Source organism: Lissotriton vulgaris, chromosome 5 (assembly GCF_964263255.1).
Source record: "Lissotriton vulgaris chromosome 5, aLisVul1.2, whole genome shotgun sequence".
Lineage (NCBI taxonomy): Eukaryota > Metazoa > Chordata > Amphibia > Caudata > Salamandridae > Lissotriton > Lissotriton vulgaris.
In genome coordinates, this window is record NC_141693.1 from 812530724 (window position 1) to 812553584 (window position 22861).

Consider the following 22861-nt stretch of genomic DNA (forward strand, 5'->3'; position numbering starts at 1 on the left):
TACAAACTAAACCGCGCTTTTTGTCTAGCCTTTTGTCTAGCTATCAGTTCTTCAATTGGCATAATGTTAATTTAATTTTGTTGTAGGTAGTTCCAATCCTTGGACCCCTCTCCAGTCTGCACTGCCATACTTCCAATGAATTAGCGCCCTTCAAATAGCGGTAGGTCCCTCATGCTGAGTGTCACTACACAGGGAGACTTTGTCCCTTTTTCAAGATACTTATACACTGTTACTTTCTTTTTGGCAACCTTACAGACAGAATAACCATGCCCTGATGAGAATCCCGAAAGTAATTCTCAGGATTCGAAACGCGTCGGCTAATTTGAAAAAGGACAATTCACACACCAGCCACCACTGGTGTCATAAGATTCTCGAATTCATTTTCGCGTCTCTTCCTTAAACTCCTTTTTTCTCTATTTTTCGTTTTGCTTTAATCAATTGTCAGAATGTATTCACCATTTATTGTTATGTATGTTTGAATGTCACTGTCTGTTCTTCCATACAATGTTTGTTTAATTAATGATTACAATGAATTTTGCTCACATTCAGTTTTGACACTGTTGTGCATTTAAAAGTCCTACTTTGGTTTGACCTTATGTTCAACACATTCTTTGTCTGCCTATAATATGTTTTGTTCGACAAATGAAGTACAATTGTTTAATTAAATGGTATAAATAAAAGTACCTGGTTGGAAACAACAGTTTGCGCTTTCAATGTCCCATGAATAGGGGTTTAACTGAGTCGTGGAGAGGCACTCCTTTTTCTGATTGCATTTACTAGGCCCAGCCTCCCCACTCGTCCACTAGGGCCAAGCTCCCCTTGTACTCCTGTTAAGTGCGGGTAATTGCCCGCGAGAGCCTACGGACACCTTTGTCGGTTGTGTTTCACGCGTGATATATTCCCTTCGGGAATTTTCATTCCCCACGCTATGGCAGATAAAGATACGCTATCTTTTAGCGAAAACCATATTCAGAATTTGATTGACAATTCCCCCTTTTCAAATGTGACACTTAGCTCTACCGCTAAACAGCAGAATGAATCAGACCGATTAATACGATTACAAAAGAAGCATGTACGCACGGAACTACATGGACATTTTCTCCTGAGGCACCTGAAAGGGGGAACAATTCCCTGGGGCTTACAGGTCAAAAATGTCCCTGTAATTTTTGTGGATGATGCAGAATATAAAAAAGGCTTCAGCTTTATCAATACAAAGTGCAGCAGGGACCTCATGGTCCATACCATAGAAACTGCACAGAGGTTGTGCTTACAAGAACAGAAAGAGATCGAGGAACTCATTGAGACGATCAAGACTAGTCCGGCCGTGACGGATGCCAAGGCACTATTGGAGAAAATCGAAAAAGAAATCAGGATCTTTAAGGACAATACTATTAATGACAAAACTTTCAAATATGAAAGAGACGTGAAGGCATTCAAAATCGAGCAGGTATATCCCTTTTTAAGGGAGGATTATTATACCCAACAAGAATCTCGCAGAGCATTGTCAACCTTTCAAGGTCGTTCAAGGAACCGATTCACAACATTCTCGGAAACCTCTTCATCCGACTCATCGGGTTCGGACAATCGTAATCCTAATAAGAAACAGGTGGCTTTTTTAGATCAGGGCCAACAGCCAAAAGCCCGCTTCAAACAGCCATGGGAGATGCGAACCAGGAACCGCTCATACAAGTCATAGAGGGTTCCAACGCTGTGGTCAATCTATCTGATAGACCATTAACACCAGAGGAACATTCAGTCCTGGCATTGGGGCTCAAGTTTGTGCCTGGCAGGAAAACTGATTATACAAGACTCAAGCTAGAAGCCATTGAGTTTTGTCGAAAAATTCGCCTAAAACTGTTTTTTTGGAATCAACCTCCCTCGACCTCCATGGAAGTTACTGGATTACGCAACAAATCTACTTTTGTCCCACATCAAAATATCCCCAAAGAGGTTCTCGCTTTTGAACAGGTCCTTTTGTCATCCATCGAGAAATTAGAAAAGGGCAGACACTTTGTTCAACAAAACATAGGCCAAAAACAACGCGCAGCTATCAAAACTCTGAAGGAAGATAATTCAATCCTCATCAAGCAAGCCGATAAAGGCGGTGCTGTGGTGGTGTGGGCCCGTGAGAAATACCTAGCAGAAGGCAATAAACAGGTCAATAATGTAACTTGGTACAGACGCCTCCCAGAAGATCCTGTAAAGGATATCCAACGACTCATTGCTGATACTCTTCAGGATGGGTTGGACGGTGGCTTTCTGGGCAAAAAAGAACACGACTATTTACTAAGAAAACATCCAAGAACCCCTGTTCTCTACCTCTTGCCTAAAATCCACAAGAGCCTCCAAGACCCCCCGGGACGTCCAATCGTCTCCGGGTGCGATTCTTGTCTAGAACCCCTTTCGCAATACGTGGATTTCTTTCTGAAACCATTCTTAACAACGGTCAAGTCGTACTTACGCGACACGACTGATTTTCTTCTTAAAGTGGAAGACACTGAGTTTGACCCAGAGACCCAACTGCTAGTAACAATGGATGTTACCTCCCTCTACACGCAGATTCCCCAGGAGGAAGCGTTAGAGGTGATGGAACTCTATTTAAATCAGAGAGAGAGACCCCACCAGGTACCCACTTCCTTTATTTTGAGACTGGCCGAAATTGCATTAAAAAAGAATTATTTTGCATTCAATGGAGAGTTCTTCATGCAGGTCAAGGGCACCGCGATGGGGTGCCCTTATGCTCCTGAAATGGCCGTATTGTACATGGCACAGTACGAACAGATGTTTGTTGATAACAACAACCCTTTCAAATCAAGCATTCTACAATGGTTTCGCTACATAGATGATGTCTGGCTCCTGTGGCAGGGGAGCCAGACTGACCTGGTAGCGTTCCATGACTGGCTGAATAACAGGCATGTCGACATCAAATTTTCGATGTCGCACAGTAACGAAAGGATGACCTTCCTTGATGTCGAAATTGTGAACATCAATGGGGTCCTCAAATCATCCCTGTTTAAAAAGGACACAGACAGGAATACTATTCTGCACCACAAGAGTGCCCATCCCAGGAATCTAAAATCCAACCTTCCCTATGGGCAATTATTGCGCATTAGGAGAAACTGCTCTGACTTGAGAGACTTCACGTCCCATGCGGAGACATTTTGCCAAGAAATGCAGGAAAGGGGGTACCCAAAGAAACTTTTGAAGCACTCTCTACAAAGAGCGCGCTTCACCCCCCGTGAAACTCTTTTGCAAGTACGACCCAAACCTACTCTTGAAAGACTGGTCTGTGTTACCACTTTTGGACCAGACACTCATAAACTGAGAAAAGCTGTGCTGAGTAATTGGCACTTAATGGCGAACTTAGAATGTCCACTGCCAAAACCTTTGTTCGCGTATAAGAGAAACCAAAATGTAGGACAACACATCATGAGGGCGGATGTATCTCTACCAAAAAAGAAAAGCAACCTTTTAAGCCAGTGGAACCTCAAACCGATTACGGGGCACCACAAGTGTGGTACCTGTGTCGTGTGCCCAAACACAATTGAGGGCGATGAGTTCCAACATGGTTCCATTAGATGGAAACATTTGGACTTTTCAAATTGCAAAACCAAGAATGTCGTTTATCTGGTTCGATGTCTCTGTGACCTCATTTATGTTGGTAAAACCACACAACAGGTCAACACACGCATCTGCCGACACCGCTCAAGGATCAAAAATAAAATCATGACTGCCCCTATGGTGGAACATTTTGTAAATGTGAACCATGATGCCAATGACTTGAAATGGACTGTTTTGCACACAGTACGTCCCTCACAGAGTAACGTTGATTTTGACAGAATGCTCCTTAAAATGGAAGCATACTTAATTCTAAAATTCAATAGTGTCCAGAAGGGCCTCAATAGCCTATCTGAAATTGCCAGACTTTGACCCTATAGTGCCTTGGCACCTAATGACCGGACAGGTCGCGTCTCTTTGTTGCAAACTCGTCTCTCTAATAGGACAATCCCCATTACCATAATGCCTAGACCAGCGTGAACTACTAATCCCATAAGGCTCAGCGCCTTTCCAAAAAGCATATTGCCATGACAACGCCGATAGCATCCATCTTGTGGATTCATCAGAACACAGGGAGCCAAGAGCGAGAGACACGCAGGTAAGCGGCGCTCTTCCAGCGCCTGCTATCGCCCTTTATTTCACTCGCGGTTAAACGCGCTAAACATGCTAACAACTGTTCCGTTTTTCTTTAGCGGAAACGGACCCCGGGTGCATTTTAACACGCCGGTTTTCAAATACAATGCTCGTCCAGTAACTAGGACTGCTCCGTTTCAAGTTGGAATTAAAAGGTACGTTCCGCGCAAACCTGTTTACCAGTCATATATTTTTTTAAAATCTCCCGCTTCCCTGATCAACACCATTGTTCTTGCACACAGCGCCACAGGCCGTTCTACTTTTTAAAGTGTGACGAAGAGCCTGCACTCAACCAAGAGACAACCACCAAGAGAAATCTTGAAATAATCGACGGTATGTCTAATTCCATACAAACTAAACCGCGCTTTTTGTCTAGCCTTTTGTCTAGCTATCAGTTCTTCAATTGGCATAATGTTAATTTAATTTTGTTGTAGGTAGTTCTAATCCTTGGACCCCTCTCCAGTCTGCACTGCCATACTTCCAATGAATTAGCGCCCTTCAAATAGCGGTAGGTCCCTCATGCTGAGTGTCACTACACAGGGAGACTTTGTCCCTTTTTCAAGATACTTATACACTGTTACTTTCTTTTTGGCAACCTTACAGACAGAATAACCATGCCCTGATGAGAATCCCGAAAGTAATTCTCAGGATTCGAAACGCGTCGGCTAATTTGAAAAAGGACAATTCACACACCAGCCACCACTGGTGTCATAAGATTCTCGAATTCATTTTCGCGTCTCTTCCTTAAACTCCTTTTTTCTCTATTTTTCGTTTTGCTTTAATCAATTGTCAGAATGTATTCACCATTTATTGTTATGTATGTTTGAATGTCACTGTCTGTTCTTCCATACAATGTTTATTTAATTAATGATTACAATTAATTTTGCTCACATTCAGTTTTGACACTGTTGTGCATTTAAAAGTCCTACTTTGGTTTGACCTTATGTTCAACACATTCTTTGTCTGCCTATAATATGTTTTGTTCGACAAATGAAGTACAATTGTTTAATTAAATGGTATAAATAAAAGTACCTGGTTGGAAACGACAGTTTGCGCTTTCAATGTCCCATGAATAGGGGTTTAACTGAGTCGTGGAGAGGCACTCCTTTTTCTGATTGCATTTACTAGGCCCAGCCTCCCCACTCGTCCACTAGGGCAAAGCTCCCCTTGTACTCCTTCAACAGGAGGCTGGCACTCTTCCAGCCCTTGGAGATTTTCTTTAGCAAAGCTTGAGAGTAACACTCAGTTCCTCTCTCCTGGTTCCTTGGCAAAAATTAAGAAGCAACTGCAGGATTCCCCCCAGCAAACAGCACACTGGCAGAAGGGGTAGGCAAGTCCTTGGATCAGCAGGCTTCTTGTCCTTGGTTCAGGTTTCCTTGTCAGAAGTGATCTAAATTCTTGGTTCAGGGGTCCTTCTTTTATACCCCTTTTTGGCTTTGATCCCTTTGTCCATGCAGGGGAATTTCCCCACATCCTGGGTCTGTTGTGGGTGTAGCCAGGCAGAGGCACCTGGCCTATTCACTGAGCAGGGCTGGGTCCTCAGACGCCCAGCAGGAGGTGGAGCCAGCATTGTCACTGGCAGGAGGAGAGCTATCGGCCTCCTGGTAGGAGGTGGGGCCAGGATCGTCCACGGCAGGCACAGAGCCATCAGTCGCCTGGCAGGAGGTGGAGCCAGCATTGTATCAGGCAGGGCAGGCTATCAGGAACTACTCTCCCCCTACTCTCAATGCAAATGTCCCACTCATCCCACACTGACTCACTCAGACCTCTGGAGCCACCCAGCTCCTGTCACACACACACCAAACCAGCAGAAACCAGAAATAGTTAGACAAGAAAATAGCCACTTTCTAAAAGTGCTATTTTCAAACCCAGAGTCCAAAAACCATCCACACAAACGGATGCGTTATTAAACCCCAAGTTCAGGGATACCAAACTCGACATTGCACCATGCTCCCCGAGCCAGCTAGGATTATAACATTAATACTCCGCCCCCCACTACTCTCACTTAAATGTCTGCACCAAATGTGAAAGCCGTTTTAAAACCTATCATTTATTTTGCTATCCCGCTCCAGTCCGCCTCACTTCACCGTCCCCCACTACACCAAGCCAGTCTACACGCCCGATGCAGTCCGCTATCCCGCTCCATTCCGCCTCACTTACCGCTCCTCCCCGCGTACTTCACCGCTCCTCCCCGCGTTTCACATATCTCATGGCGCTGCAGTCTTGCTACGTTCTCCGCTCCTCCATGCACTGTTGTCCTCCATTCCGCTCCAGTCCGCCTTACTTCACCGCTCTTCCCCGCGGTTCACGTACCTCATTCCCTCCATGTCTGGCTAAGTTTTCCGCTCCTCCCCGCGCTGTTGTCCGCTCCTCCTCGCGTTCCTGTCCTCCGATGATGTCAGCCCGCACGTTGTTAGCACACACGGCTGGCGCTACTTCTTAGGGACTACTTTTTTATATTGTTTATTTTTTAAATAACGTTTATTTTTATTTTTTTTATAGCCTATGTCCATCTACAGGACCCCCCCTTTCCAACGCTGTATTGGGTTTTACAATTGGTGTTGTACCTTTCGAGTTTACCTGGCTCAAAGGACACATTTCTCTCTTTATAATAGTAGTATAGATTAAATGATCTTTTGATGGTACGGTCTTGTTCACACTGACCCTTGAGACTTGGGGGTCTATTAGGATGGTGGTCAGGAAATCACCCCAACCGCCATAGTAGCGGGAAAAGACCGTCCGCCATGACTGCAGCATAACCGCCGGTCCAATTAGTATGCTCCGCAGTCGAAATCTGACTCGGCGGTACGATCGCGGGCTTTAACATTGCGGCGGTTGCTGCTGCCAGCAGCACCGCCGCAATGTCAAAAGGAGCATGTCCAGCATATCCCTGCACTGCATGTCAGGCACTGCACAGTGCCTGCCACCTGGTACAGGGACATGTAGGGGGGTACCACCCAGAGCACCTACACCCCCAACACATTGGGGGCCCGCAATGGACCCCCAGAGACATTCTCTGCATGCCTTTCCATCGCGGTCCCACCGCCACAGAAAGGCTGGCTACCGCCGGCATTATAATCATGCTGGAGGACCCTGGCACTGCACTGGCACCATTGTGGCAGTCTAGTTCCGCCCGCTAGGCAGGCGTGCGGACTGCTATCGTCACCGCCATGCTAATGGGACCGGCGGTTTTCCGGGTAGCGATCGCGGGCGGATGTCCACTGCCGCTCTGGCGGTTGCCACCGCCGGCCCGAAGGCGGCCATTCGTCCGCCATCCTAATAGACCCCTTGGTTAGGATACCGCTTCAGTGCTCCCGTTTTCTGTGCAATCCATTCTAAGTTAATTTAATGCCAGTGCCCGCCCTATTCAACATGCACAGCTGTGCCCTGGTTTTATGCCTCGCAACTTAGCCTCACGTTTAAACATTGCAGGGATGAACACTTTCAAGATTGCCTACACTGTAGCAGTCAGTATCTTTTTCAATGTGTTTTTATCCAATCATTTGCCTTTTCAGTGAACATCACCATCTGGAACTAATTATCCACAAATGTGGATTATTATTATTATATTTCTAGTGTATTTGTCGTTTTAGGAGAACTAGGCAAACAGTTAAATACTTTAAAAGGTCCAGACAATGTATACAATAAATTTTTTTGTTTCAAAGGCATGTCATGATAAAGCAAAGAGCAAGAAAATTGTAATGAAAGATTAAAACGTGTTGATCATATATAAAATGAATGTGAAACTTAACCAGGTTTAAACAATTTTATTTTTGTTTTTTTAGTTGAGTGTGAACAAACTAGAGTTGGAGTCAGCACGGTGGTTCAATGTATCGGAGCTGGAGGAAGCTCTGAACAGAGAGCATACGCCCTCAAAAAGAGACGACGACTCAACCCAAATCTGGGTCCCCCCCAGGTGGGCCATCGCTCACCAGTTGATTCAGGAATGGGTCCGGGAGCAGCGCGCCGGAACCGGAAGCAGAACATATAGATCATAATAGAAGAGAATGCTATGGGGCAATGATAGGTGTGCTGTTGTTGTGCTGAGTGTGAAAGGGAAAAAAAATTAGGGACTTGAAATTTGTAACATTCCACCATTACTGGGTGCCTTAAGTAACATGCTCCAAATCGTAGAACATGTTAGCCCTGACTGGAATCACCTCTTCACCTTTCACCAAGGCGAACTGGCTACAGGTCCCTTCAAAAGTATAACATGAGAAATTGTTTTATTATGGCTTTTTAATACTTTTTTTGTGGCCACATATTTTACTGGGATAGTGGTAAACTTGCATATTATAGAGTACATGGGAAGTGCCAACGAAAGTGACTGTAAATGTTTTTCTTATGAGGAGGATGTGGTACTGTACAGTTTCATCTCTCGCTTCTTCTACTTCCCACCATTCCTCATTTACATCCTTAAATTGTTATTAATTCTACGTCATTTTTGTAATATATGCAGTATTCTGTTGACAACATGCAGCATTTGCTTATGCTCAAGCTCCTTATTTTAGGGCAGGATTTGCCTACACAATTGAAGTTGAACAATCACAACACTTCCGATTTACAATAAATACAAAAACAAATATTTCTAAAATTCAGAACCTAAAAGTTTGCCTTAAATAGAAACCCATATCAATTAAAAAAATCTGCATAAATATGTCTTTCTTACTGCGACGGTACTAAGATATTAGTTTTTAGGTCTCATGACCTACAATGCGCGCAAGCTCATTGAGGGAACGAGAATTCAAGTGGCCAAAATCATGGTCAAACCAAGGGCTTCATTCCTGCGGTTTTCTTGAAGTTCACGTGAATCACGTGAGCAAACAAGCACGTGCATTCACTGCCAGCCCAGCACATCAAAGGGCTTCTTCTCCCCTAATTATTCATGGCCGGCCGCAGGCCGGCCGTACTTTCAGTTTCCCGAAGGGCTTCTCCTCCCCTAGTACTTTCAGTTTCCCAAAGGGCTTCTCCTCCCCTAATCGTACTTTCATGCTGCAATCCCCCTTACCCGTTTGATTTTCCCTCTATGTGTCACTATTTATCCCCTCTGCTCTGTCTGTCTTACTTCACACCCCCTTCTCTCTCTTGCTCCTACCTACTCTTTCTTTCTGCAGTCTCAGCCTCTGTCGCTTCTTTCTCTATCCGTCTCCTACACGTCGCCCTTGCACAGTCCCTCTGCTCAGTCCCTCTGCTTCTTTCACCCCCTCCTTCTCTCTCCCTCTTTTTCTCTTCTTTCTGCCGTGTTCTGCTGAAGTCCAACAGCCCCATTTTATTCATTCAGTGAAACCAATTGTGCATCGTTGTACAGCTGTTGAGGGAGCGCGAGCAGCATTTTAAAAATGGCATGCATTGTAACATTTGGTTTCTCATTCTCAGCTTGTCTTACAAAGGCATCACCCCCTGTGAGGAAAGTGCTGGGTATTTGTTGGCACAATCATCTTGTAGAGTCAGCTGACACACCGAGATCGAAACATCCTTCTCCCCGTGTGGGTGAAATGTGGGTCCAGTTTTAGGAGCACGACTGAAGACGCTATATCCACATGTCGACACTGCACTCGATCCTAGAGGCTCCGGTATCAGACCGCAGCACTATCCCGAGCTGACAGGGTCACGCAGCACAAAATCTCCCCACTGCACTCATCGTGAATCGCAGGCCCCAGACAGCAGAGCTATCGCTAGACGCAGCCTACGTTGCACGATAAGTAGTTTTCATCCACAGAGGCGTAGCCAGGGTGCCATGACCAACCCACAAGATAGGAAAATTGTCCCCTTCCATCAGCTCTAGTTGGGGCACAATCGCCCCCCTCCCCACGCCCCTTTCCCCACCCCCTAGGCCCCCGTGCAACTACTGCTGAAAAGTCATTAAAACACAACACTGTGGATAAGAATTGCGGGTCCAGTGTGTACTGTCCCTACTCTTTCGCTTCAGAGGGGAGTTCTCATGTTCTCAGAGTGGGCGCCGGGGTCCCTCACTGATACTACTAGCAAAGCTGGATGATGAAGCATGCTCACTCGGAACACTCACCCTAAGAGGTCAGACTGCAGGCCCACAGACAAACGCCTACACTAGGTAGAAGTGCAGACGGACAACAAGACAGACGAAGACGGACTCGCCGAATCTCAGTCCTAAGTGGGACAACACCCCTCGCAGCCAGCCTTTCTTCCTAAACATTTTAAAACAAGCACTGGCGTTGACAATAGGTTTCGCTTTTTGAAAGTTGGAGCTATTGGTTTTGTAAATGACATTTTATATTTATATATCGTTACTGGCATTGTCAATAACAATATATAAATATAAAATGTCATTTACAAAACAAATAGCTCCAACTTTCCTACTGCGAGACCTATTGGCAACGCCAGTGCTTGTTATAAAACAGCTGTTGTTCACAATCTCGGTTTATTAGATTTTTTTTTCATCAAGAATGGTAGCAAAGCAACACAGACAGGAAGAGGCATTTAATATACCACGTTTTACGTATCGGAGCTTTGTATAGGAACTGTGGAGGTGCTGCAAGAGTTTCACTGCTTCTCTCCTTGAAGGATGCACTAAATCCACTGAACACTGACATTAACTTCTTCCACTTGTATCCCAAACCACACCAGTTTGACCTCCATGTTAACCATTTAATTGAACCGGTACTTGAAAAGTCTTCCGGTGACTAACGGAGCCTGACGTTGCATCTGAATTTCTGTTCACAAATGGATGCTTGCGACTACATCCATAATACGGCATGGGCACAGAGTCAAAATGATTCCCTCATGTGCATTGGGCCAAGACCCCATGTAATTGAGGGATCCCCTCTGAAGATAGTGCTGGCACTACATGCGCACCAGTGCTATCTGTTTCAGAGAAGGGGTTGCACAAGCATCTGTTGCACCTTCTGTAATACCATAGTGCCCTAGGGGTGCATAAAGTGTGCACACACACCCGTTGGACCGCGTGGTATTAACTGTAATACAGCCCAAGGACTGCACAAAGAGCGGTAAAGACTTGAGAGGAAGCCGATTTCTGTGCTTCGTGTCTATTGTTGCTTATAGACTGAAGAAAGATTTGTATAGCGTCTGACTATTGTTTCATTTGGCTTCTGTTGTTTTCCATCTTAACCTACCAATCCCTTATTATTTGGGAGCCTTTTGCTCTTGTTTCTCTCCTTTGTTGCCTTCTTTAGAAATCCTCTCTTTGCTATCCTCATTAGGTTACATTGAACACCGAGAAGAAAAAGTGTACATCTGTGTTTCCTCTTATATTTATATCTTTCAAAATTGACTCTGCGGTAATTGTTTCTTGATTGTCAGAGCCAAGGTTCATGCACTCCATTATAGGACATTAAAAAAGCATTGAGTTTTCTCTCTATGACGAAGTTCCATCTTACTACATTTTTGGCTTGCTCTTGGAAAAAGGTTCTCCCTTACTCATCACAATTTGTTCAAACACTTCAAGGAAAAAGTCTTCCACCAGCCCCAAAGGTCAAACCAGGACCTTTTTGGTTGTAATCATACGAGGTTAGATTCCACCAAAAGATGGTATTTTCCAGAGACCACATATTCTTTAGTTTCCTGCACTACCAAGTGGGATAGGCTCGCTCCTCCCTAAGGTAAATAGCAGAGTAGACTTCTATTTTGGTAGCTCCGAGACAACCTTTTATTAGTTAAACAATATCAACAATATGATTGGGTTGTTTCTAAATAAATTTGGCACTTGTTCAGTTCTACAAACCTTTATATTTAGAACAGTTAGCTTTAGAAAATGTAGCTTAGTGATGTGTGGTGAAAGTTCAAGGGGTTTTCATTTATTGTTCTTGAAGTCCATCAGAATTAACTTCTTATGGCATTTCCTTTAGAATTTGCTCCGTTTACTTACCTCCCATTACGGATAGGAAGATAAGTAATCTAAGTTCTTCCCTGGAGTATCAAATAAACAGTTGAGGTGGGCAGCATATTATAAGATGGGCAAACAGCCATCATATCTCATGCCTTACAACGCATGCAATTACAATGCGGTCGTTACATCGACCCCGTTGTTACATCGCAGTACCATTACAACGCAATTTGTTACAACGACTTGCAGTAGGGGGCGCTCTAAACTAAGGAATAGTATAATTTACTATTCCAACACCTTCCCCTGCTGTTCCACACACTGGAGTTGGAATAGTAAATTATACTATTTCTAAGTCCAGCGCGGCCCCTACAGCAAGTCGTTGTAACGACTTGCGTTGCAAAGGTACTGCGATGTAACAAAGTGATCATTGTAACACCTGCGTTGTAATCGCATGCGTTGTAAACGCATGCGATGTAAACGCCTATATTCTATAACATGCTGACCTAATCTACATAACTCACTCAGCCATAACAACTTGTTCTCTGATAACATTGGATTTTGACAATAAATTATCATAAAATCCTGGCTTGCCATAAAATGCTTGCATCGCCCACCATTGGATAAATGGTGACATCTCCCATGATACCAAAGGGTGTGATGCAACTGTGTCACTCCACATGGTGCATTACCAGAGCTAAGCGACTCGCTCGATCCTACAGCCAGCGTCCACTCATTGCTACAGAGGGATGTACTGCTGGTGGGGACCAAGCAGGAAGCTCCTATTTACTTTTTCGATCACCAAAAAGACCATGCACTCCTCAAAAGGTTACTATAATTTCTCAAGAAAATCTATTTAGAACTTGAAGCAGTAGTATAAGTGAAAGTACACTATGACTAAGACATCTCACCAACTAGTGATCAGATGGCAACCCCTATCATATAAAGCCACCCCTATATGAGACACCACCACTGTAGTAGACTTTATATCTTTCTGTAAAAATTTACCTTACACAGGAGTATGTGTTATCTTATAAACTCAACTAACAAAATGACAATATAAAATCTGCTCTCTGTAGTAGCCCGGATCATACCCTTCAGCAGCAAGTGAAGCAGCTTTTACTCATTTGGAGGGAGTATGACAATTAACTACTGCTTTATAAAGTGATAGTACAGTCAAACTGAAGCAGGCTGGTTGTTAACATTTTGTTTCTTTGTTTTTACTAACCATGCCATTTTTTAGCAGAGAGGCACACCCACAGTTCTGAAGAAAGCCGACACAACTCTTTACTCTTTAGGGTAATGAAGGGCAGAAACATGTTGACCCAACATATTGGCATCTCTTTTAACCCTACTAGAACAAAGTTCACTGTCTTCCACTGATACCGTGGGTTTTTAAAGCCACTTTTGAGTTGCCATTGCACTTCGCATCCATAGTGGTACTTCACATTACATGGGTACCCTTCTGGTTCCCGGGTCTCAGAAAACACCTCCAGAGCAACCCGTTAAAGGATGCACTTGGATCAAAATGACCAGTTGCAGGAGGGGCCCAATGAGGAAGTATGCGACCTCCATGGTGGGTGAGGGCCTTCCGTCCTTTTGAAAGGAATTTCACACAGTAACAATGTCTCAGGTCTATGAATCTTTCTATAGTGAAATTGTGGGTTACTCAGGTAAAAGAGTTCCTATTGCTGGAGCACCGTAACAACGAGAATGGGCAGAACACAAGTGGCTGTTGCGCATGGCATTCGTCTTTTTGGCAATTTTTTGCACGAAGTGCATGCTTTTGATATTTTTGGATGTGAAGACACTCCACTCTTTAAAAGAAATTTAAATTTCACAGAACTTTTTGGAAACATTATTTAATTACGCAAAAGGAAATACTGAATCCACACACCACTAATGCGGAAGCCTTTTGAATTTACCTAAATGAAACCAGTATTAGTAGAGAAGTGTCTGAAGTGTTCCGACAGCCTTTGGTGTTTTGTGAAAGGGTGATTAGTAAGTGAAGTGTTTGGATCACACAACTGGTGGAATGAAGACCACAGCAGCACATCATATCGTACCTTGCAACATTTCTACCTCGGTATATTAGCATGTAAAATGTGAACCTATTCTCTATTTTATGTATAATTGTGCCTTATGATGTGTAAAGCACCCAACATATTTCCTTTCTGAAACAGTTAACCCATATGAAAAGCAGCCACTCAAATGACAGCTCCATGTGACTGGCTGACCTTAAATGTGACCTTGTCTCTTATTTTATATTACATTTGTATAGCATGCAACTAAAACTATTGTGACATTGAAGCACTGTTGCATTTTTCCAAAGGACTGCAAACTCCAGGCTGTGTGTGTGCTGGGACGGTGCATGAGTGAAGGTCCTACATGTGAATTGATGGGTACAGTGCATGAGGTCCAGAAAGTTTCTCCAGTTATGTTGTGGCAAAGTTATCACCGAAGATAGGCATATAGGAGTCATTTAGTGTATTAGGGAGTAAAAGTAGGGTTTATTTTAAATTCATGATGTTGAGAGCTTCCATGCCAGGGGTGAGATTTAAGGCTCCTCTGGAATATTATCAGAGTTGAGGACAAAGTAGCTTTATGTTCGAAGTGTCTCTGGGAAGTGAGCTTCATGGAAAATATGGACACAGTTTGATCACATTAGTGCATCATGTGTTAGAAGAAGGGAACAACAAACTTTCTATTGACTTCTAGATGCAGAGTTGGTTCTGTTTTTTACATATGAGGCCCAATAGTGTTGTGTGAAGTCAATGAGCGCAGCCGATACAACCAACATGTGTTACTTCTAGAAGACTTCTTTGTGCTATCTGGACGAATTGTAAGTGCATACTCAAAGTAGATATCATAACATTTTACATCTGGGATCTTTGACAAGTGCAAACGTTCCTAGGAATCACAACAACCACCAAATGAATTTTAGGTCCCATTCTGTATATTAATAAATATGTTTGATTGCTCTAGATGTATAAGTGTTAGAGATGGACTATATAAGAAGGACACCAAGTACTGTGCACACAATCTAAAGCCTTTGATACCACTATTCATATCAAGATGATCAAGGTTCCAAGTCAAGTATGTGCATCACGGGACAGGAGTCCACATAACCGATATAGCAGCAGTCTGATTACAGGAGAAATAGCACATGTAGAGGTGGTTCGGTATTTTGCATATGAAATTTTATAGGGATTATTGGTAGTATGTGCCAAGACAGGAAGGAGGTGCCTTCCTGGTGAGTTCTGTAATTTTTAGCATTGCGAGATCCTAATACTCGCCTGGGTCTTGATTGCAAGGCTCAGCAAGGCAATTAAATGAGCAATTTCATTACTTGAACATAGATCCATTTCTTTGGACTATTTAGCCTGTAATTTAACCCCTTCTACGCTGATGACGAGCTGGGCTCGTCATGGCGTAGCCCGCTCGCACGCTGATGACGAGCCCAGCTCGTCACGTAACATGCGGTTTTAAAAAACTCAGCGTACGAGCGGAATTCCGCCCGCACGCATGCGGTTAAAGGTCCATGAATGAGATTTACAGGTGATCAGTAGCCAGTGAAAAGTTAGTAAAGCTGGATAGATTCAGTCCCATGAGTAAAGATGGAAAACAAGTCCTGCCGCTGGATACTGATGCCTTTACAGTCTGGGGGGTTCTTTGTCCAGGAACTCTGAGGCATTGCCCAAAGAGCATAAGGTTGCAGTGATGTTAACACAGTTAGAAATCTATGTCTAAGTAGGGAAAGATTGCAGAGTCCCCTAGCCAGTTGGTGAGGAGAGTATTGATTTTATTAAAGACAAATGAGGCAAATATTATACAGTCTCTTTTCTTACTGTTATTGTTTACAGCAGTCAACAGAACTACAGTAATCCTTCTCCCTCAGGCAGGACTTGACAGTTGATTAGTATGAATAGGGTAAACCATATGTGCTTCCTCTTTTCCTGATGTGCCCATAAAGTCTATAAGCGGTGTGTGAACTGAAACAGCATAAACAACAGTGGAAATCCAAGTAATAGACATATCAATTCGCCTTGTTCTCAGCACATTTCCTCTCGAATTGTTTGATCAGTTTGAAGAGAATAACCTCCTCCATGCCATTCATACCTTGACATCTCAGCTTGTTGGCTGCCCCTGGCACTTGAAGTAATTAAAAGGCGCACATTAATCATCATTGCTGGGGCGGGTATTCACCATAGTAGGATAATATTTGCATCTAGTCTTTATTAAAACCAGGGCTCCCCTTCACCAACTGATGAGAAGAACCTGCAAAATACGAGGTCTATAATAGCATGTTCAAAGCTTGTTGACAAACAGTCATTGCTGTATGCTCAGCAGGCTTGCAATAAAATGTCTTAAAGGTTGACACTCTAGACTGTAATCTGCAGACTATAGAATGCTTCTAGCTGACCTCTAACCCAGAATGCCTTAGAGGCAATAGCCCAGGTGGTTGAATGTGCCCCAAATTGTCCTGTATGAATTCTTGCCAAACCCATCACCCCCTTTACCCTTCTACTCAATGTGGTTGATGTTACTAGAACGAAAGGTATAGGCAAAGCTATAAAAAAAATTGTGGCAGTTACATGCACATTCTGATTTACACATCTCACCACATAGAGCTTAGGGTGTAAAAGAAAAAATGGAAATTCCACATAAGTAGATGCATTCTTGGTACATCTTCTAATGCTAAAATCTTAACCAGTGGGCTAAAAATGGCTAGCCGAAATATCCAATTCTCTGATCTCTGATATACTCCTAGAGGATACCAGACACAACAGTGTTAGCAAATGTGCACATAATAATTTAAAGACAAACATTAATTATCATCCCAAGGCTCAAACAACAGTAAACCCAAGATAACATACCACGTAGGCGAATACCCAGATTTGGTGGGATCCATGTACATTCCCTTCAGTAATCTGCACCCAAACAGGTGTTCTCAAACAGGTTTCCCCTCAAACTCCTGGTGCCCTACTGACACTGCTAATCTATAACCATGAATTGTTCTGTAAGACTTTTGCCCGGCTCTTAAGGATGTTAAGAAATTTAACAATTCCGGTGACAGCTGATGAAACAGGATTAATACCCTGTCCATACACCAGTCACTTCATACTTCCCAGGCTGGGCTGTAGGCTTGACAATGCCCTGTGCCAATGAGGCCTTGATGTATCTAGAAGCAGTTTCCAAAAGTTCTGGCATGTCTGTGAACATCCTGAAATGTTCCCTGCTACTAGGCTCAGCTTTCCCTGTAGGACAAGACTGGTGTGGACTATAAGGGTTCTTCAAAATCTGTGGGATGGCTGGCAGATGGATAGGACAATACGCTGATATCTCCAACAGTAAGTAAACAACAAAATTGCCTATACCACAACACTATTTAAAGCTCTCATTATTTTTGCTTAATGGTCAAACACAGTTCCTTTTTGTTTGAACCGGTATTTTATTTTTACCTCCAACAGAACAGAATAGCAAGGTTTTCTTTGCCACAGCAGTGACACCATTATCACTTTTGCTGATTGCATGTGTATCTGAGCTTGAGACCTGGAGCTCATGGAAAAGGGTAGAAAAGCATATTGGTTTCCCTCAGACCAGCCCTGGAGAAAAGCATCCATTGCCAAAGACTCTCATTCCAGCCACCTTTGGAAATGTTTTTCAACCGGCCCCTTAACATGGAAGCAAATCGATCCACATTGAACGGACCCCAAACTTCCTCCAGAGACCTGAAAACCTGCCAATTTAGCCTCCACTGACCATTGTTAAAGAGGGTCCTCAAGTACCAGTCTGCTACCATGTTGGACGGTCCCGGACGGTACTCCACTACCATCGCAGCCCCTTGTTGGAGACACAAATCTCACAGCGCTTTGACTAAGATAAGAAGGCCTGCATATAGCAGTCAATCCCCAAATGGCCCTTTTTCCTTTCTTAGGACAGACAAGTGTTTGCATTGCCAAGGAAATAAATCGTCCTTCGGAACCACTTAGATGTAACAGTGGTTGTAACAGGGTTATCTGCATCAATGGCAACATTTTAAGAGAAGATCAATCCACTTTTGGAAGCAAATTTTACAATTAAGTGTCTAGAAATTCACAGAGGTACCTTTAAAAAAATCTTTCTCTGTTTCTTCATTATTTCTGACATGGTATTTGCCACTCTCATTAGTCATAATGTGAGATCAATAACATTTGATGAATTGAGCTCCCACAGTCCAGTTCAATATTAACCTAAACCATCTAAGAGAATCATGCCCTACTTTTATATTTGTAGCAAATAATAATAAACAGTATTATATTAATACAATATTCAGAAATTAGTTAGACAATCATCATTTTTTTTTATGCATTCGTAAAAATGTAACGAAACAGAAATTGCAGTTCCAGGCTGAACCCTAAACGTGAACCCACAATGCTTGCCTAATACCCCATAGCTTCCCCTGTAGGCTGCTTGCACTCAACATGCGTGATTTCACAAAAATACAACAATGATGTTTTGAAATTGACAGTAAGTAACAATAAAAGCAAGCAGGACTGCGCTATCTTTACCGTTCATCTTACTAGCTACAAAGTATCTGAATGCTCTACTTTTTTTAACCGCCATGCACAAGCAGCAAAATTGACACAGTGAAGAGGACCGCGTCTTTCTACCCATATATCCCACTCAATACAAAATATCCCCTGCAAACCTCGAAAGAGATGAATCATAAAAGCTATTCTCCAATCAGATGTTTTCAACAAATTTAAAATCTGAATAAGAAACACCAATAAACCCCAAGTTCTTCCACCTAGAAACTTAACTCTCAACATCAAGGAAACAAGAAGTCATTTATGGTTTTCCCTATTTATACTGTGGTCTGATTGGTCCATTTGATGAAATTTCCTGCCTAAGGAAGCAGAATTGTGGGTGTTGTGGTGCGCTTAAATGCAGTAAAAAATAAACAGTAAGAAAAGAGACTGCATAATAGAATCCACCTATCTTACAATTAAATTAATCTTGAGTGGTGGACACAAGCCTTCAATACAGGGTTTATTTGTGGAACGAAAGTAAAATCTAAGTCCAAGATCACTTCTGGGTTCTCGACAGAATCAGCTGGAAATGGTGAGCGATCTAGCCGAGTAGGCTGGTGCTGCCAGTTACCACATGCCCGAATTTGAGTTTTTCTGGGATTTTTTTTATGAATCTTGGTCATTTAGTCATCACTTACAAAAAGGAAAGTTTTTAGCGAGCTAGCAAAAGAGCTAAGGGCCATATGTATCATCATCGCCATTTGCGATTTCTAAATAGCGATTTTTAAGGAATCGCTATTTAGAAATCGCAAAATGGTATGTATGTAGGAAATCGCTTCTTTTTAGAGATTCCTTAACATTCCTAAATTGCGATTAGCAAATTGCTAATCGTAAATTCCCATTCATTTCCATGGGCCAGGAGGCCCATAGGAATGAAGGGGAAATTTGCGATTAGCAATTTGCTAATCGCAATTTAGGAATATTTTTAAGGGTGCAGGGGTGTCACCAGAACATCCTGCTGCACCCCTGAAAATGACATGTGTGGGCATATGGCGCACATACATGCCCTAAGGGCATGTATGAGCGTCATATGGCACCTTTGGATTTTAAATAAATTGATTTTTTGAAAGAATTTGCAACTTACCACCAACTAGAAGTTGGTGGTAATTTGCGAATCCTTATGGGCAATTTTTGAATTAATTTTCCTTTGATACATTGCATTTAAGGAATCGCACAATTTGCGATTCCTTAAATGCAATCGCAAAATAAGGAATGGCAAATTTTGCGATTCCTTATTTTGCTGCCAAAATGTTTCATACATACCATTTAGCTAATTAGCATTCGCAAAGGCCGAAATTCTGCGAATTTCGGCCTTTGCGAATGCTAATTTGCTTGCTACATATGGCCCTAAGACATTTTCGTAGTTTCAGGAGGACCTGTGAGATTTCTACAGTTTTAATATGCAGGTCCATAAAAGTGGATTTGGGAGGGGAATAGGTTCAATATATGTCAAACAAGAGAGGGGTAACTGTGGAGCTCTGATAGAGCACAACTGAGGGTGAAGCTAAGGAGGCATAGAAGAGTTGAACTTCATGCAAGAGTAACAAGGAGATCAAGTCCAAGGATCTGTGCTGAACACCAGGTGAAGTGAGCCAGTGAAGATGAGTGGGGCTATGTTGTATATGCCCACATTTGTGTAAATGTTAACATTTAAAGATATTTCAATTATATTACCTTGTTTACTGAAACTGGCCTTATCTGAAAACGACCTGATGTTACTTAATTGTTCCTTATCTCTTGTTCTACAAAATAACATTTACCTCAGGAATGATAGTAGTTGCATGCCACATTGTATAATAGTGTTTTTCTTGAAGAGCAAACGTTGTCATAATCCTTTCTTTTGTGGCATACGGCATAACTATTTGTCAACTCAACTGTTGTGACTTTTAATTCTTCAGGTTTAAATGTATGTGACGCTATAATTTGGCCATGTGTGATACGACAGTCCTGCAATTAGCAAGAGTATTTAAACATATTGACAATAATAAGTCAGTCCTGTCTGACTTATCTGGCAAAACTATGGAAAGAAATAATTACAAATTAAAACTAATAACACAACACAATCTCAGTTTTTTGTTTTTGCTGGCAGGGTGAACATTCTCTTTTTTTGTGTGTGATCTGTCAAGATGTGTTATTAAGTGGAGAAAGCTGACGGGTAAAGGTAACCAGTGCACAGGATACAACGTCCTTAACAGAAAGTGGACTTCACTTAGGCCTCCTTGCCCTGGTTAGTGGGTAAGCAGTCATTGATTAACTCAAACAAAGGTGTGTGGTGTGAGTATAGATAGGTGTATGACACAACAATTGTTCTCAGTTCAACTAAAGTATGACTATTCAGCCTAGGTTATGTGAGAACACAACATTATTTGAATTATTTAATAATGTATTAATAGTACGAATAGTAAGTCAGAGTAGTGAATTGCACAAAATATAATGACAGATAGAAAACAGTTATCACACAGTGACGTGGAGAATCTTTAGGTAGAACTGTAATCTCACCAAGAAAATAGTCATCCAATAATAAATATTGGTGGACCTGGCCCTTTTTGCAGCTTAACCCCCCCCCCTCTCAATTTTTGCCTTCTGTGGCTCAGCCTATTTTTGTTGCCATTAGGACTCTGCTAACCAGCAGAAAAGTGCATATGCTCGCCCCCTAAAACATGGTACAATTGACATCTACCTGATTGGTATATTTTATTTACTTGTAGGTACCTATTAAATGGCACTACATATTTTCCAAACCTGTAAATTAAATGCTACTAGTGGGCCTGCAGCCCGCATTGTGCCACACACCAAATTATCCTTAGGTCTGCCACTGGAGACCAGTTTTAAACTGCCATTCCCACCTGGACAAGTTAAAGGTTTTACCTGGCCTAAACCTTTCTTTTTAACACTTGGGAAGAAGGACTGTAGTAATCCAGTCCACCGGAAAGAGTTTGGGAGAGCTCCCGGCCGCTGCACACCATCACGGGGTATCACAAACCAGCAGTCATCCCCCTGCAGTGGGGGTGTTTCAGCAACAGCAGGGCCTCCCTGGTTAGTGTTAAGGCCACTCCTGACTCCCTTCTGCCTGTGCCACTGCAACAAAGCCACTAAGTTTGTCTATGGTGTGCAGCCTAGGGTGCACTGTAAGGCGGCAGAATAATGATTTGCTAGAGACAGTTACTTGTGCCCACCCTGCACTTCCTGAAGCTCCCATCTGGCAGCAGGAATGGGTGAGCTGGGCCCATTCAGGAGACCGGGACAGATCTACATAGTCGGGGTTAACAACACCAGGCTTCTCATTTACAGATGGGGCCTCTCCTTGTTGCTGTGGCTCAGACTGACCTCCAGAGTCAAGATTGCACCCTTGCATGAGTGAGCGAGGCTGCGCTCCATGCCAGTTCACAGGGCGGCTCAGAAGGCTGTCAAAAACAAGCGGCTTGTCGGGTATCGGCATAGGAGCTGGTGGAAAGCAGCTGGTGGAAAAATCTGGAAGAATTCCATTGGCCCCAGCGGGGGCGCTGAAAAAAGCGCCTAAGCGACCATCTTGCTTGGCCATGCCCCTTTGTTAACCCTTAAAAGTCACTCTTAAAGTAGGTTATAATCCCCGATTGGCCAGGGTGTATTTTATTTAAAATATAAGATGTGTTCTTAAGCTTTACATGTCCTGGCAGTGAAAAACACCTGAAGTTGTTTTTCAGTGTTGTAATGCCTACCTTTCCCATTCCCAAACACTGGGTTACCTTATTACACTTATTAAGTGAACAATTCGGTTTAGCAGCAGGTAGAAATATATTGTTTACATTCCAAAACAATTTGTATGGTTAAAATCCTTTTTAATGATGAAGTATGATGTTAAGTAACAATTCTGAAAATCCCACTTTAAGAAAGTTGGCATTTTCTTGTCCCAAACAATTAGTGCCTTCTGCCAGTGTCCTGGGTCACATGACAGTGAATGGTTCTGCTGTTGAGGGTTTCCGTATTCCTTCCAAACGATGACATAAAGGGGGCTTAAGTGTGAACAGGATGGGTCATCTTGGCAGAATGGCTGGGGAGGGGCTGTTCCCGGCCTCACTTACACTTCAAAGGGTTTTACTTTCTGCCCATATAAAGCAATCAATACTGAGAAGAAGTTCCCTTGAATGAGATATTCAATAAAACAACTATAATAACAAATCAATTAGGACAATAAAGTTAAGAAAATTGTACACAATTTATTAATATTATGAAATATATTAAAAAACAAGTGGGCAAGAGCGCCACTGTACACAAATAAAAACAAATAAATTGGAGGAAAAAT

The 22861-nt window shown here is 42.8% G+C and overlaps 1 protein-coding gene across 3 annotated transcripts in view; it reads left to right on the forward strand.

The window, feature by feature from the left end:
• NUDT13 (nudix hydrolase 13) overlaps positions 1-8756 on the forward strand; it is a 756871-nt gene extending 748115 nt beyond the window's left edge. For all 3 annotated transcript variants that reach the window (XM_086922288.1, XM_086922286.1, XM_086922287.1), the window contains one exon: positions 7977-8756. In XM_086922288.1, coding sequence (XP_086778414.1) covers positions 7977-8189 — 213 coding nt within the window. In that variant the 3' untranslated portion in view covers positions 8190-8756. The remainder of the gene's footprint in view (positions 1-7976) is intronic.
• Positions 8757-22861: the final 14105 nt, after the last annotated feature.